Source organism: Rhinopithecus roxellana, chromosome 12 (genome assembly GCF_007565055.1).
Source record: "Rhinopithecus roxellana isolate Shanxi Qingling chromosome 12, ASM756505v1, whole genome shotgun sequence".
In the NCBI taxonomy this organism is placed as follows: domain Eukaryota; kingdom Metazoa; phylum Chordata; class Mammalia; order Primates; family Cercopithecidae; genus Rhinopithecus; species Rhinopithecus roxellana.
The window spans coordinates 84,420,053-84,436,886 of NC_044560.1; the positions used below are offsets into that span (position 1 = coordinate 84,420,053).

The window sequence follows — 16,834 nt, forward strand, 5'->3', positions numbered from 1 at the left end:
CTAGGTATTGTCAGTTTTCCCTAAGCCGCATAACCATTGATAATAAAAATAATAGCTAATGATTAAGTATTTTATTGTATTTTCTATTTTTTAAAATAGAGACGAGGTCTCACTATGCTGCCCACGCTGGTCTCGAACTCCTGGACTCAAGCGATCTTTCTGCCTCAGCCTCCCAGAGTGCTGGGATTACAGGCATAAGCCACCGTGCCTGGACTAGCTAATGATTATTAAACACTTTCTGTGTATCAGACATGTGTCACGCTCTTTACATACCTTCTCCCATTTATTCCTCTCAACAACCCTCTCAGGAAGAGGCAAGCATTATCATTCCCATTTTACAGATGGGAAAATGGAGGCACAAAGAAGCTAAGTAATTTGCCTAAGGTTTCACAACTAGCAAGTGGTAAGACCTGCATCCTTCACTTGAAAGTAAGAACTTTCAGACACAAGCAGCTTGACTTCAGAGACTTTTACCTAAATCGTCTCATTTAACCTTCACAACACCCTGTGATGTAAATTCTCTTACATTACTTGCATTTTATAGAAGAAAATTCCAAAGACAAAATAGATGCAGTAGTTTGTTCAAGGCCATATAGCTGGGAAGTAGTTGAATTGGGATTTGGATCCGTGTCTGACTACAAAGCCCACATTCTCAACACCATATTAGATTGTTCATGCCCCAAAGTATTCACAGTGGTACAGAGCAAACGCATTTATATGAGGATTATTCTGTAATAATGATTAACATTCTTCCAACACCTACGAAGTGCCAAGCTCTGTACTAACTAATTTACATAATAATAGCTAACAATCGTTGTGCATTATTAGGAACCAGGCCCTGAGCTAATCGTTTTAGGTGTATTATCTCATTGAAGGTTCACAAAACTCTGTGACATGGATGTCATTACTACCCTCATTTTAAGGGTGAAGAGAACGAGGTTCAGAATTCTTCCAAAGGCACACAGCTTAGCTGTAAGCTGGAAATTGAAGCTACAACTGTCCAGTTCTCTCCTGCCTATCGGGCTGGTCACCTCTAGTCACTCTCTCTTCTTATTTCTTATTCTGTCTACTTTGATCTCTCGGGGTCTGAAGCTCTCACTTCGACTGCTCAATAGAACCCGGCCCCCTTCTGCTCGAGTGCCCTCCCATTGGGCAGTGCTGTTATTCGGGAGCCTATGGAAAAGGCCAGGATCGCAACAGATCCCGCCCCCATGTGTCGCGCCCATTCCGACTTGTTCCAGTGCCAGGGTCCGTGAGAAGATGACATATCTATTGGCTGAAGACGTCTGAAAGGCAGCAAACGGAGGGGGCCGCCCACCGGCGCTCGCGCGGTTCCTTCTGGGAATTGTGGTCTCAGACGTTCCATTCCCGGGGTGGCGCCGCTCGGACTCCGCGTCCCAGCATTCCCTGCACCAGCCCGGGAGCACTTCCGCCCTGTTGTGAAGTGGGTGTCTCGGTGGGTGAGTCCGGGTGGCGGGGCGGGGGCAGCTGAGACGCAGGCTCTGGGCTGGAGACTTAGGAGGTGGTGGTGACACAGGGGACTGGGGAAGGTGAGAGTGGAGAAAGAAGCTTATATGTGGGGGTGGAGGGTGAGGGACGGTCAGAGGATGTAGCGGCCGGAGATGGGAAGGGTCATACAGGGGTCGGGGATGAGGAGGCGATAGAGGGCCCTGGGAATGAGGGCCTTAGAAAGGTCTGAAGGTGAGGGGGTTGAGGGAGGTTTTGGAGGTGGGAGAGCCATAGAAAGGTCTGGAGACCACAGAGGAAAGGATAGAGGGTCTGGGGCCCTGGCAAGAAGTGAAGAGGGCCTGAGCTTGAAGCCTGACCTTAAAAATAGTGTTTCAATCTCAACCTTCCCGTCTAGAACAAGCATATCTAATTTGTTACCTCCCTAATGATTGTTACCTCTGGAACCCAGTGGATGGGACTGGCTATTGTGTTCTGCCCCAAACCTGCACTTCTTTCCTTATGCCTTATGGAAGTCAGTGGCACCATCATCCCATTTACCTACCTACCTACCTACCTACCTACCTACCTACCTACCTACCTATCTACCTACTTACCCTCTGATTCCTCTTGCATTCTTCCACGTCCAGGGATCTTCCGATCTTTCAATTTCTTTAATTTAGTTTCAGTCGGCCTCTTTCTTGTAGGGTTTTTGCAGAAGCCTTTTCAGTTTCCCAGCATGAACACACACATTGCACCTAGTGTTATCTGTTTAACCTACAAATCTGATTATGCCTTCTGCTTGAAAACCTTCATTGGCTCCCATAACCTGTAAAGTCCAAACACATTGTCCTTCATAAACTCCTTTTGCAGCCTAATCTTCATGCACCTCACACTCCAGGGCTGTCAAGATTTTCCTCATTTCCTGGGTAGGCCATTTGGTTTTCTGTCATGATAAATGCTGTTCTCTCAGCTTAGAATATTCTCTCCTTGTCCCTCACCTTCTTTGCCAAGAGAACTACTTTAACTTAAAAAAAAAAAAAAAAATTAACTCTTACTTTGCTCAATTTCCTTAAGCAAATTAAGTCACCCCCAACCCTCAGCTTCCATAAATTCTCCTATTACCACATTTGATCATAATTATCTGTGACTTGTGTGTCTCTTCCACTAGACTGTGAACATCTCCAGGACAGGAACAGTGTCTCAGTCACCTCTGTTTCCCCATTGCCCAGTCTAGAGCAGTAAACACTTGATGTAAAGCAGTAAATACTTGATGTATGTGTGAATGAAGACCATGCAGGGTAAGCTTTGCTATGCCAGCCTTGAAGACTTCTATTTCCAGTGGATTTCCAGGGCAGGAGCTTTAGTCTTCCCCTGCCTGTCAGGGCTATCTGCTGGAAGCTGAAGCTGATTCATTGCCAATGGGAGTTTAAGCCAGGGGTGACAAATACATGGAATGTGTGCTGCCAGTGCCCCTTCCTGTGTTCCTGGCAGTCATGGCTAATTGGTTGGTTCACAGCACATATTCACACAGTACTCAGAGCCCTCAGCACACTACTCTAGGCAGCCACTTCCAGCTGATTGGAGTTTCTTCTTTAAATGAAACCTATTTGCTCTCCCTAACTTAAGCCCTTATGTGTGAGGTCAGGTCAGCCTGCTTTAAGCCATAGCTTGGACTGTCAGCCAGATGGGCCTGACAGCCTTTGAGAGTTCCCAGTTTTTTCTCTTTGGAGGTCGAAGACCAGTCTTGGCCTTTCCCATGGAACTGGGGAGCATCTTCTCTTCCCTTTTCACTGAGTGGGCTCCTCATGACACATTCATACTTACTACCCTAGGAGTCAAGATGCCCCTCAGCTTCCCTGTGTTTGTAAAGAGATCTTGATTTTGATGGCAGTCAGCACTTATCCCTCATGACCTGGGAGCCTCTGTACTCTTTCTAGGTCTTTGTGGATATTGAAAGAGAGCTTTGAGATCACTTAGCTGAAGCTAAGTGGCAAAGTGACAGCCTATGCTGAATGAAGTCCACCATCATGCTTTATTTAATCTCATAGTGTGTGAAGCAATTTTGAGTTGCTTGCCAACATTTAAAAATCTAGTGTGCTAGCTTCTTTTGGAAAAACTAGCAGGCCTAGGAATATTCTGGGCATATGTTCCCCTGGCACTCTATAGTTGGCTGTAGTGCCCACCCAGTTCACTTCAGTCATTGACTCATTTACATTGCTAGGTCCTTATACCCATTTAAACTTGTAGCCACTGACTCTAGTTTCCTTCCCTCTTGCTCTACCCTGTCATACTAATTAAAGAACCTAGGACAACTGGTGAGTAGGATCAGGCTGTAAGCTGCGGCCTAGCTAGGCAGCCACAGGGGCTACATGACTTGTCCAAAGTAACACAGCTGATTAGTGGCAGGAGTGGAATTAGAACCCCAGTCTGCTCACACCTGCCTTAATGTTCTTTTCACTCTCATCTGAGGAGTCTGGATGGCTGGCACACATAGAGGAGGCTATAGGACGTGGTTAAGAAAAATGATTGGAGAAAAGGGATCTGGGCTTAGACCTTAACTCTGCCACTCGCTAGTTGTGTAACCTTAAGTGACTCTTCATAAACAGTCAGTTTCCCTTTAGATAATTGAGGATATAGTGCAGTCATACCTTATCAGATAATTATATTCTAAGGGTGAAAATCACTTTAGCCAAAAATCACAGTTAGCTTGAAAATCCTTTGGCAAGGAGCCATTTCAGAAACTAACCCGCTGCCTTTCAATAAATAAACTAATCAGCACAGCCAGGCTTTCTTGTTTGAACATTAGATGAGAATTGGCTTGTGTTAGGGACTGTGTGATATGAAAGACACTTTACTCACCCTCAGTGGAAAGAGAGGCACGAGGGAATCAAGACCAACCTGGTGAATAGCAACGTCCTAGGTGCAATCTCCACATGCTTATTCTCGAACAGATAGTGAACGGAACTGGCTGCACTATTTAAATTATGCTGTTTCTCTCTTTCTTTCTTTTTTTTTTTTCTTTTTCCCGATACAGGGTCTTGGTCTGTTGCCCGGGCTAGAGTGCAGTGGTGTGATCTCAGCTCACTGCAACCTCTGCCTCCTGGGTTTAAGCAATTCTCTTGCCTCAGCCTCCCAAGTAGCTGAGATTACAGGTGCGAGCCACCACACTCAGATATTTTTTTTTGTATGTATGTTTTTAGTAGGGATGGGGTTTCACCATGTTGATCAGGCTGGTCTTGAACTCCTGACCTTGTGATCCACCTGCCTCGGCCTCCCAAAGTGCTGGGATTACAGGTGTGAGCCACCGCGCCCAGCCCTCTTTCTTTCTTTCTGATCTTTGTAGTGGAAGTTACAGGTCAGTGAAATGCAGCTCAACACCTCATGAGACTCCAGTTGCTGCCTGGAGGATTCAGTGAGATTATGAATGTGGAACACAGCGCTGTGCCTGGAACCCTGTGGGCACTCAGTCAAGGGGTACTCTTAGAAATTGCTGGTCCTAATGAGGCTCAATATTCCTGGTTGTCTGGGAACCGAGGAATGCCCCGGTCCATTTTCCCTTGTTTACTTCTGTGTGAAATCAGCCGGCTGTTGGCCGACTCTGTTGGCCTCCCTCTCCCCACAATAGCGTGCTATCCATACTTCAGTCTAACTTCCTTACACTGGAAAAGGTTATGGTGATATATGGTCCCTGGGGCTTTCCGATTTCTGTTTGAAACAAACCTTTGGGACTTTCAAGTCTTTCCAGGAGAAAATACCTATTATCTGAGACTCTGAGCTTTGGGCCTGGTATGACTGCTAATTGCCTATTTTGTTGTGGTGTCCTCTTTATACAGGAATGCAGTTGTCTTTGCTTGCTTATTGACTGTCTGTCTCACTAGACTGTAATTTTCCTGAAGGTAGGGACTGTCAGTCCCAGCTACTGTTAGATCTGTAGCTTCCAAACAGGGTATAGCAGGTACCCTATAAATGATTGATGAATTACTCCTTGTGTGAGAGAGTGACAGAAATGTGTTTGAACTCATGCATCAGTAAGGTTGTGGTTCAAAAAGAAATTTCATGAAAGGTGAATTCTTTAGTTTAATATAAATTATGGGTCATCCATATCCCATTAGGCTTTTGATGTACTAGGTTTATTATTTTAATAAATGGTAATAAAACTTTTTTTTTTTTTTTTTTTTTTTTTTTTTTTTTTTGAGGCGGAGTCTCGCTCTGTTGCCCGGGCTGGAGTGCAGTGGCCGGATCTCAGCTCACTGCAAGCTCCGCCTCCCGGGTTTACGCCATTCTCCTGCCTCAGCCTCCCGAGTAGCTGGGACTACAGGCGCCCGCCACCTCGCCCGGCTAGTTTTTTTTTTATTTATTTATTTATTTATTTATTTATTTTTATTATTATACTTTAAGTTCTAGGGTACATGTGCATAACGTGCAGGTTTGTTACATATGTATACTTATGCCATGTTGGTGTGCTGCACCCATCAACTCGTCAGCACCCATCAATTCATCATTTATATCTTGTATAACTCCCCAATGCAAGCCCTCCCTCCTCCCCCCTCCCCCCTCCACATTTTTTTTGTATTTTTAGTAGAGACGGGGTTTCACCGTGTTCGCCAGGATGGTCTCGATCTCCTGACCTCGTGATCCGCCCGTCTCGGCCTCCCAAAGTGCTGGGATTACAGGCTTGAGCCACCGCGCCCGGCCGGTAATAAAACTTTTTAATGGCCCCGCTATTTATCAGATACTGGGTTGAGCACTGTGGATACAGCAATGAGTAACATACAATATTGGTTCTAGTAATATAGTCAAATGGGGCTGTCACATGTAGCAACTGGCAACTACAATAGCGTAGGATAATACCTATATTAGAGGTATGTACCAATTGCTTTGGGGATATAGGATTAGGGAGGCAATTCTTGGAGAGGAGGACATGAAAAGGGCATGTCAAGGAACTCCTATCAAAGGAGGTGACATTTGAGCTGGTAGTTGAAGGATGAGTAGGAAGTTGCCAGGTAGCCATGAGTGGTGCTTTAGGCCTCTTCCTAAGTATATGGAGGCCTTTAGGGCAGTACTTTAATTTTTATGACCCTTGCCTTGTTTCTCTTCAGTCCAGTCAGATTGCCCAAAATGAAAAATACCACCATCTCTCCATTCTCAATTCAGTTGTGTCATTCCTACTTGGAAGCAGCTAATGATCTCCTTTGAGTGGGCATTTTTTTTTATGTCACCCAGACTTGTTGGGACAACACAGTGAGCTCATTTTTTCAGATAACCCAGCATGGGTGCCATCAGAGAGGCTGTAATCTCCTTGGGGACAACATAGATACACACATCTTTCTCATACAGTGTGTCATACAGTGTAGAAAGTGGTAAGTGTCACAGAAACATGGAAATAAAAGAGAAAGGAATTCCTTTTGGCATGAGCAGGACGGTCATTTATTTTTTATCTAGTGTGCACAGAAAGGGATTAATGGTAATCCTTGCTTAATGATACACCGTCATCATTAGTTGATCATTCATGACTTTATTATTTATTGAGTACTCCCTATATGTGCTGAGCACTGTGCTAGGTCTCTTGGGAAGCTAATGATCTAGTGGGTAAGAAAATTACAGTAAAGGATGATCAGGGCTATGGTAGAGAAAATGTAAGATGCTATGGGAGCTTGTGGTCGAGGACTGAATCTTGTTTCAGGTTGCAGGGAAGGCCTCATGGAAAAAGTACAATTTAAGCTGAAACCTTGCTAGCCGAAGGAAGGGAGGAGACCATTCCCAAAGGAGACCTTCCCAAAGAGGGAAAGGTTCAGAGGGCAGCTTGGTGTAAGATCTGAAAGCTGTGCTTCTGGAGCACCATGACTAGTGGACCATGGTAGAGATGAGTTGGAGACTTGGGTAAGGCTTGCGCTTTAAAACCTGAGGGAAATGGGAGATCACTGGAGGGTGTTTAGCAGGGAGGTGGTGTAGTCAGGCTTTGATCTAGTTTGGTTGTTGTGCCAAGAATAGAGCAGAGGTTGGGGTGAGGTGAGTGGAGGCAGGGATGTGTTAGGAGACTGATCAGGTGGAAGACGTGATGATTCTCTGCACTGAAGTGGTAGCATTGGAGATGGAGATGCCAAGTGGACACAGCATGGTGATGAATTGTTTTGGGGGATCTTAGAGAATGATGATGACCAGGTTTCTGGTGTGGAGAACTTGATGGCAGTGCCTTCACTGAAGGGGGAGCTTCAGAAGGCAGACATGATTGCAGGAGAAAATAACAAATCCAGTTTTTGACTCATTGAGTTTAAGGTGCCTAAGGGACAGTCAAGTAGAAATGTCATGAAAGGGTTTGGATTTTGGGGTCTGGAGATCTGGAAACAGGTCCTTGCTGGAGTTTTAGGACTCATGTATAGGGATGGTGAATAATGCCAAGTGGGTGGGATGACCAGGGGATAGCATAGAGTTGTTGGATTTTGCAAGGAGAACATCCCTAGAGTAATGCCAGCCAAGCTTTAAGATTCGGGAAGAAAGGCCTTATGGAGGGGGTGACATTTCAAACCCAATTTGAGGGAAGGTTGGACTTTGGACATGTGTAGGAGGGAGGAAGTCTATACTGGGCCAGATCATGGAGGTGTGGGATGCCAGGCTAAGGTGTTCAGTCATGACCTAGAGGATTGAATACTGTGCTGTCTTCCTCCAAAGTGGGAGGCTCAAATGAGATATTAATTGGCATTTTGTGAGCACTCACTGTGTGTCAGACACTGGTCTAAGCTTTTTATATATATCGCTTATCTAATCAACCCAGCAATCAAGTAAGGTAGGTGCTACTGGCTTTGGTGCCAGATTGTGGCCTCACTTCCTGCCTATGGGAAAGGGGCATCTCTTAGCACCTCTGCCCCCATGCAAAGGTGACGGAAGTTATGGGGTAAGGGGGATAATGAAGCTTCTGCATTCTTTTGCTTACACTCTATCCTTTGTCTTTCTGCCTTAGAGCCTTGGAGAGCAGTGCCTTTTCTAGGAGCCTCTTGAAGGACTCACTATAGATGAAGGAAGACATTGGATGTGGACAGCACAGCTGAAGTAAGGCGTCTAGGGTAGACAATGGCTGTAGCCCTGGAATCGCAAGCCCAGGCGTCTCTGCAGCCAGAGCCTGAAGAACTCCTGATTGTGAAACTGGAAGAGGACTCGTGGGGATCAGAATCCAAACTCTGGGAGAAGGACCGCGACTCTGTCTCTGGCCCAGAGGCCTCCCGCCAGCGCTTCAGGCAGTTCCAATACAGGGATGCAGCTGGACCCCATGAGGCCTTCAGCCAGCTCTGGGCTCTCTGCTGTCGTTGGCTGAGGCCAGAGATCCGTCTCAAAGAGCAGATCCTGGAGCTGCTGGTGCTGGAGCAGTTCCTGACTATCTTGCCTAGGGAGGTCCAGACCTGGGTGCAGGCACGCCACCCTGAGAGTGGTGAGGAGGCTGTGGCCCTGGTGGAGGATTGGCACCGAGAGACCAGGACTGCAGGACAGCCGGTGAGACAGTCTCTTCCAAGGAGTGGGTCAGGCAAGGCAGTGGGGTTGTGACTAGGTTAATAATTGCCAAATTCACAATAAATATAACAATAGTTATTGAGAACTGACACTTATTGACCACTACTGTCTATCAGGCAGTGTTCTAAGTGCTTTACATGTGTTAACCCACTTAGTCCTGTCAACAATTTAATGAGATAGGTACTGTTACCCTGATTTTACTAGTGAGAAAACGGAGACAGAGAAAAGATAGGTAAGTTGCCTGGGGTCTGAACAGCTGCTAGATGGTAGAGTCAGGATTTGAACTCAGGCATTCTAACTCTAAAGCTTGTATTCCTAACCACTACTCCAGACTGCCTCCCACTACCATATTCACAATATGATTAACTTGTGTTTTATACCTAACAAAACCTTTTTACATATGTGATCTCTCTGAGTGCTTATAGCAGTAATGTAGATAGACAGAAATAGTACTGTTGCCCCCATTTTATAGATTAAACTAAGAACCAAGAAGTTGGCCAGGAGTGGTGGCTCACACCTGTAATCCTAGCACTTTGGGAGGCTGAGGCAGATGGATTGCTTGAGCTCAGGAGTTCAAGACCAGCCTGGGCAACATGGCAAAACCCTGTCTCTACAAACAGTACAAATGAAACAAAACAAAATGCCAAGTGGCCCACAAAGGTCATCAGTGAGTAGACCAGAGCCTAAAGCCAAATCCTTAGGTTCCAAGGTCATTGTTCGTTCTACCGCATATCAGATGCCTCCTCTACAAACCATGGGAATTAAAATACCTTTGAGCCATAAGGCTCAAATGAGATATTAATTGACATTTTGTGAGCACTCACTGTGTGTCAGATACTGGTCTAAGCTTTTTATATATGTCCCTCATCAACCCAGCAATCCAGTAAGGTAGGTGCTATTATCATTGCCATCTGTCAAATGGGTAAACACAGATGGAGAGGTCAGTAACTTATCTAACTTTATATAACTATGTGATAGAGCTGAGGTAAGGGAAATGAAAGTATGGATTTAACATTCGCAGTTTCAACAATTTGCAAGTGACCACTGAAGGCCCATGATGTAATGCATAGTTTTCTCTGACAGAAATTTTGAATCCTGCTTCAAAGCTGGTATATGTAGAACAGATCCTTTGGCTGGATCCAGAACCTTCATCTAAACATGACTGTTTTTCTCCACTTGTTATAGTTAGTAATTCTTGTGATATTTTACTTACCCACATTTTGCTGGGGGAAATTACAGGTTGGGGAACATATGCCTTGCAAATGGCAGGGGTTTTCTGTACATTTAAACTGTAAAGTTCTGTACAGTGTGAGATCGGGGGAGCAAAGTTTAAGAACTGTGACTTTGCTCTTTGGATTCCTTTACAAACTGATTGAAGATATAGGGAGAGTAATATATAAAGTTACAGAACTAAGTATGAGAGAGTGTGCCTTATTTTAATATACCACCCCACCCCCCTATATTATTTCTTTTAAAGAAACCAGCTATTTGTCTTAAGTGGCAGTGAAGAAACAAATGGAAGTTTTAGGGCTTCAGAGTTGGAAGATAAAGAACTTAAGACCCAGAGATGAAAATTGATTTAAATCAGGGTCTTTATGATTCTTCATCTGTAAAATGAGAGGGTTGGACTAGACCAAAGGTTCACAAATTATGGCCCTGTGAGCTGACCAAAAGTTGAACTGCATCTAAAATTGAGAAAAAAATAAGGTAATGGAATCTTCTCTATTATGTATTTTTGTTTTTACTGTGACTTTTTTTTTTTTTAAACTTTCCTACTTGCTCCTGAGTGCTCATAAATTTCAAAACAAATGGACAAGTAGCAGCGGAGCTTGTTTTTTCAGGTGCAAATGTAGCTTGTGATCTTATATTGCAAGATATATAACTTAGTTGCATTCTCTGCAAGTAAAATTTTTCAAGTCTTAATAATGGGATGAAATATAGTTATAATATTCGTGAACCACCACCTGAAAAAGGTTGGTGCCTACAAGACTAAATGTCCCCTAAGATAGTTTCCTAAAAGGGATCTTTCAGCTCTGCTATTTTGTGATTGCTACCTTGTTTCTTCTGTCATCACCATCTTGTTGAATCCCCCTCTCCGTCAGATGCCCCCTCCATCAGGTGCACAGGGATTTTTAAAAAACAGGCTTTATTTTTTAGAGCAGTTTTAGGCTCACAGCAAAATTGAGGAGAAGGTACAGAGAGTTCACATCCCTCCCCCACAAGCCTCCCTAACTATCAACATCCCTGCACCAGAGCAGTGCATTTATTACCATTGATGAACCTACATCGATACATCAGTATCATCACTCAAAGTAGCGGTTTATGTTAGGGCTCTTAATGTTACTCATTCTGTATGTTTTGACCCTATTATAAACCTGTATCTACCATTATAGTGACATAGTAACGCGTCTACCACTGTAGTGACATACAGAGTAGCTTCACTGCTGTAAAAACCCTCTGTGTTCTACCTGTTTATTCCTCCTTTCCCCCAACCCCTGGCAACACTGATCTTTTTACTGTCTCCATAGTTTTGCCTTTTAAAAAATGTTACATAGCTGGAATCATACAGTATATAGCCTTTTCAGATTGGCTTCTTTTGCTTAGTAGTATACATTTAAATTTCCTCCATGTCTTTTCATGGCTTGTTAGCTCATTTCTCTTTAATGCTTAATAATATTCCATTGTGTGAATGTTCCACAGTTTATTTATCTACTCACCTACTGAAGGACCTCTTGGTTCCATCTAAGTTTTGGCAGTTATGTATGAAGCTGCTGTAAATATTCACATGCAGGTTTTTGTGTGGACATAGTTTTCAGTTCATTTGGGTAAATACCAAGGGACATGATTGCTGGATCATATAGTAAGAGTATGTTTACCTTTGTAAGAAATTGCCAAACTGTAGTCCAAAGTGGCTATACCATTTTGCATTTTTACTAGCAATGAATGGGAGTTCTTGTTGCCCCATGTCCTTGCCAGCATTTAGTGTTTCGGATTTTGGCCATTCTAGTAGGTAGATAGTGGTATTTTATTGTTGTTCGAATTTGCAGTTCACTAATAACCTACCATGTTATACATGTTTTCATATGTTTACTTGCCATCTGTATATTTTCTTTGGTGAGGTGACTGTTCAAGTCTTGCCCATTTTTAAATTGGGTTGTTTGTCTTCTTACTGTTTAGTTTTAAGAGTTCTTTGTATGTTTCGGGTAACAGTTGTTTATCAGATGTGTGTTTTGCAAATATATTCTCCCAGTCTGTGGCTTGTCTTCTCATTCTCTTGACAGTATCTTTCATAGAGCAGAATTTTTTAATTTTAATGGAGTCCAACTTATCAATTATTTCTTTCATGGATTGTGCCTTTGATTTTGTGTCTAAAGAGTCATTGCTATACCTAACATTATCTGAGTTTTCTCCTATATTTTAGGAATTTTGTAGTTTTTCATTTAACATTAAGGTCTGTGATCCATTTTGAGTTGATTTTTGTGAAGGATACAAGCTTTTTTTTCATGTGATATCCAGTTTTAGTATCATTTTTTGAAAACATTATCTTTGATTCACTGTATTACCTTTACTCCTTTATCAAAATTCAGTCAACTGTCTTTATGTGGAACTATTTCTGGGGTCTCTGTTCTGTTCCATTGATCACTTTATTCTTTTGCCAATACCACACTATCTTGATTACTATAGCTTTATGGTAAATCTTGAAGTCAGGTGTGTCAGCCTTTTGATTTTTTTCCTTCTCCTTCAATATTGAGTTGGTTATTCCAGGTCTTTGCTTCTTCATATAAACTGCACATGGCCAGGTGCAGTGGCTCACACCTGTAATCGCAGGAATTTGAGAGGACGAAGCAGGTGGATTGCCTGAGCCCAGGAGTTTAAGAATAGCCTAGGTAACATGATGAAACCCCATTGCTATTGAAAAAAAAAAAAAAAAAAAAAAAAAGCAAATGAACAACAAAGACTTTACAGTTTGTTGATATCCACAAGATAAACTTCTGTGATTTTGGCTGGGTGTTGAATCTGTAGATCAAATTGGGAAAAGCTGACATCTTGACGACAGTGAGCCTTTCTATCTGTGAACATGGAATATTGTTCCATTTATTTAGTTCTTCTTTGACGCCTTTCTTTGCTAGTTTTCCCCATGTAAATCTTCTACATATTTTCTTAGATTTATGCCTAAATATTTCATTTTTTTTTTTTGGAGGAGAATGTAAATGTTATTATGCCTTTAATTTCAAATTCTACTTGTTTCATTGTTGGTATAAAGGAAGGCGGTTGACTTTTGCTTATTTGCATATTTGTACCCTGCAACCTTGTTGTAACTGCTTATTAGTTCCCAGAGGGTTTTTTTTGTTGATTCTCTCAGATTTTCTCCGTAGACAATCATGTCATTTGTGAACAAATACAGTCTTTTTCATTCTTCCCAATCTACCTACCTTTTGTTTCCTTTCTTATCTTGTATTATTCTGGACTTCCAGTATGAAGGAATAGTGAGAGAGAACATCCTTGCGTTTTTCCTGGTCTTAGTGCAAAAGCATTGTGTTTCTTACCATTAAGTAGGATGTTAGCTGTAGGTTTTCTGTAGACGTCCTTTATCAAGTTGAGGAAGTTTCCCCCTATTCCTAGTTTGCCAAGTTTTTATCATGTGTATTGGATTTTGTCAAATGCTTTTTCTGCATCTGTTGATATAATATATGATCATGTGATTTTTCATTTTTTGTCTGTTGATGTGATGAGTTACGTTAATTGATTTTCAAATGTTGGACCAGACTTGCATACCTGGGATAAATCCCACTTGGTTGTAGTGTGTAATTTCTTTTTTATACATTGTTAGATTTGATTTGCTAATATTTTGTTGAGGATTTTTGCATCTTTTTTTTTTTTTTTTTTTTTTTTTTTGAGATGGCGTCTCATTGGTTCTGTTGCCCAGGCTAGAGTGCAGTGGCATGATCTCAGCTCACTGCAACCTCTGCCTCCCGGGTTCAAGTGAGTCTCTTGCCTCAGCCACACAAGTAGCAGGGACTACAGGCACCTGCAACCACACCTGGCTGATTTTTGTGTTTTTAGTAGAGATGGGGTTTCACCATGTTGGCCAGGCTGGTCTCGAACTCCTGACTTTATGATCTGCCTGCCTTGGCCTCTCAAAGTGCTGGGATTACAGGCGTGAGCCACTACACCTGGCCGATATTTGCATCTTTGTTCATGAGGAATATTGGTTTGTAGCTTTCTTGTCTTGTAAGTAATTTCTTTGGTTTAGGTATTAGGGTAAATGCTGGCTTTATAGAATAAATAAGGAAATATTCCCTCTGCTTCTATCTTCTGGAGGAGATAGTAGAGAATTGTTATAATTTCTTTCTTAAATGTTTGGTAGAATTCACCAGTAGACCCATCTGAGCTTGGTGCTTTCTATTTTGAAGGTTATTAATTATTCAGTCAATTTCCTTAATAGATATGGGCCTATTCAGATTGTTTATTTTTGTGTGAGTTTTGGCAGATGGGGTGGGTAAAGGAATTGGTCTTTTTCATCCAGGTTATCAAGTGTGTGGCCATAGATACTCCTTTATTACCCTTTATGTAGTTTATAATATTCCTTTATTATACTTTCATTGTCCATGGGATCTGTAGTGATATCTCTGTTTTCATTTCTGATATTAATAATTTGTCTTCTGTCTTCTTTTCTTTTTTATTTTTGAGACAGGTTCTTGCTCTGTGACTCCAGCTGGAGTGCAGTGGTGGGACGTTGGCTCACTGTACCTTCCGCCTCCTGGGCTTAAGCAATCCTCCTGCCTCAGCCTCCCGCGTAGCTGGGACTACAGGACCACATCACCAGGCTCAGCTAATTTTTGTATATATTTTTTTGTTGTTGAGATGGAATTTCACCACGTTGCCCAAGCTGGTCTTGAACTCCTGGGTTCAAATGATCCACTGCCTTGGCCTTCCAGAGTGCTGGGATTACATGTGTGAGCCATCGTGCCTGGACTGTCTTTTTTCTTAGTCTGACTAGAGGCTTATTGATGTTATTAATCTTTTCAAAGAACTAGCTTTTGGTTTTGTTGATTTTCTGTATTGATTTCCTGTTTTAAATTTCATTATTTCTGCTTTAATTTTTGTTTCTTTTCTTCTGCTTACTTTGGATTTAATTTGCTCTTCTTTTTTCTAGGTCTTATGTTGGTGTACCTGTGTCCCTGGACTCTGACCTTTGCCAGTGCTTCCCAATTTTTTCCCATCTGAGGTGGCACAGGATGCCTAGAGGGGGCTGCATTGGGTATTTCTCATCTTCCATGTGGAAGAGTAGAGGGAGCTGGAATTGCATATTTCTCTTCCGACAGTTAGGTTAGGCTTTGGTAAAATAGTTTCTGCTGAGGACAGGCATTACTAAGAAGAGCAGCGTGCCCTGGCGTATTTCAAAAATGGTTCCTTTTTCCTGCCATCTGCCATAAGCAAGAAGAGATTTTTCTCTGATATTCACTGTGAGGATCTGGTTGAACTCCTAGAGATAAAACTTATGAAAATGTACCCCTGCTCAGTGATTAAGTGCCCTGGAGTTTTTACCTCTCAGAGTTGTCCGCCCCCGCACCGTCCTTCCAGCAGTTCGTCAATTACAGTTTAGGTTTTTCTCCCCTGGCACTGGTTCCCACAGACGCTTCTGCTCCACTAAGTTGTGATTCTCTGATTCCACCTGTTTGTCTCTCCAGTTTTGGGGAGAGTGGTTTGTGGCCTCACTTCTCTGACAGATCTAAGAAGAGTTGTTGATTTTTCAGTTTGTTCAGCTTTTTACTTGTTACTGTAGAGTCTAGAGTGGCAAATTCTAGACTCTACAGATTTCTTGGAAACTAGAAGTTTGACCTACTAATTTTTTGCCTCCTGGTTGTCACTTGAATCTGCTTCTTTCTGTGTCCAAAATTACTATCCATGGAATCAGAATCTTTACTTAGGGATGGTAATAGTTGGAGGAACTGGGGTTGAGAGTAAAGATTGTTGTTGAATTTAGTCACACAGCTCCTCTGTAGATTATAATGATAACAAAGTGAATTTTTTTTTTAACATGACCATATAAGAAGGTTGATAAGCAGATGTTTTCTCCCTGTGAAGTCACACAGGACACCGATGGATCTTCTTATTTGGAATGGCCCTTGATGCTCATGGCCCATTCCTATATGTCTTTTCAATGGTAAAAATCCTTCTCTGTGAGTGGATTTGGATTTTCAGGCCAACCAAAGAGTTTTACAGCTAAGTTTGGCAAACTCAGTAAGTTAATGAAGATAGTTGTTATTATTTTGGTTCAAAAAAATAAGACTCAGAGCAGTATATCTAGTCATAAGTTTTTGTGTACAAAAGAGGGAAGCTAAGAATACACATTTACATTTGCTTGTATGTAGAAAGAAACTCTAAAAGAATGAAGAACATGGGTTTCCTGTGATGAGAAGAGGGGAAAATAACAGGATCGATGGGATGGAGATGGATGGGGGTGGGGCATTTTCACTGAATATACCCCTGTATGTATTTTCTGTTTTTAAACCATGTGAGTCTATTATCTATTGAAAAAAAATTGAAATACATTTTTTTTTTTTTTTTTTTTTGAGACAGAGTCTCGCTCTGTCGCCCGGCTGGACTGCAGTGGCCGGATCTCAGCTCACTGCAAGCTCCGCCTCCCGGGTTTACGCCATTCTCCTGCCTCAGCCTCCCGAGTAGCTGGGACTACAGGCGCCAGCCACCTCGCCTGGCTAGCTTTCTGTATTTTTTAGTAGAGACGGGGTTTCACTGTGTTAGCCAGGATAGTCTCGAACTCCTGACCTCGTGATCCGCCCGTCTCGGCCTCCCAAAGTGCTGGGATTACAGGCTTGAGCCACCGTGCCCCGCCTGAAATACATTTTTAAAAGTTAGG

General features: G+C 42.6%; 1 protein-coding gene across 6 annotated transcripts in view; it reads left to right on the forward strand.

Annotated features, from left to right (window-relative positions):
• The first annotated feature begins 1,359 nt into the window (after positions 1–1,359).
• ZSCAN20 (zinc finger and SCAN domain containing 20) overlaps positions 1,360–16,834 on the forward strand; it is a 29,703-nt gene continuing 14,228 nt past the window's right edge. For 4 of the 6 annotated variants that reach the window (XM_030913533.1, XM_030913531.1, XM_010382284.2 and 1 more), the window contains exons 1-2: positions 1,378–1,460; positions 8,408–8,934. In XM_030913533.1, coding sequence (XP_030769393.1) covers positions 8,518–8,934 — 417 coding nt within the window. In that variant the 5' untranslated portion in view covers positions 1,378–1,460; positions 8,408–8,517. Of the gene's footprint in view, positions 1,461–8,407; positions 8,935–16,834 lie in introns of all 6 variants that reach the window. The other 2 variants (XM_010382283.2, XM_030913532.1) reach the window with 2 other exon arrangements.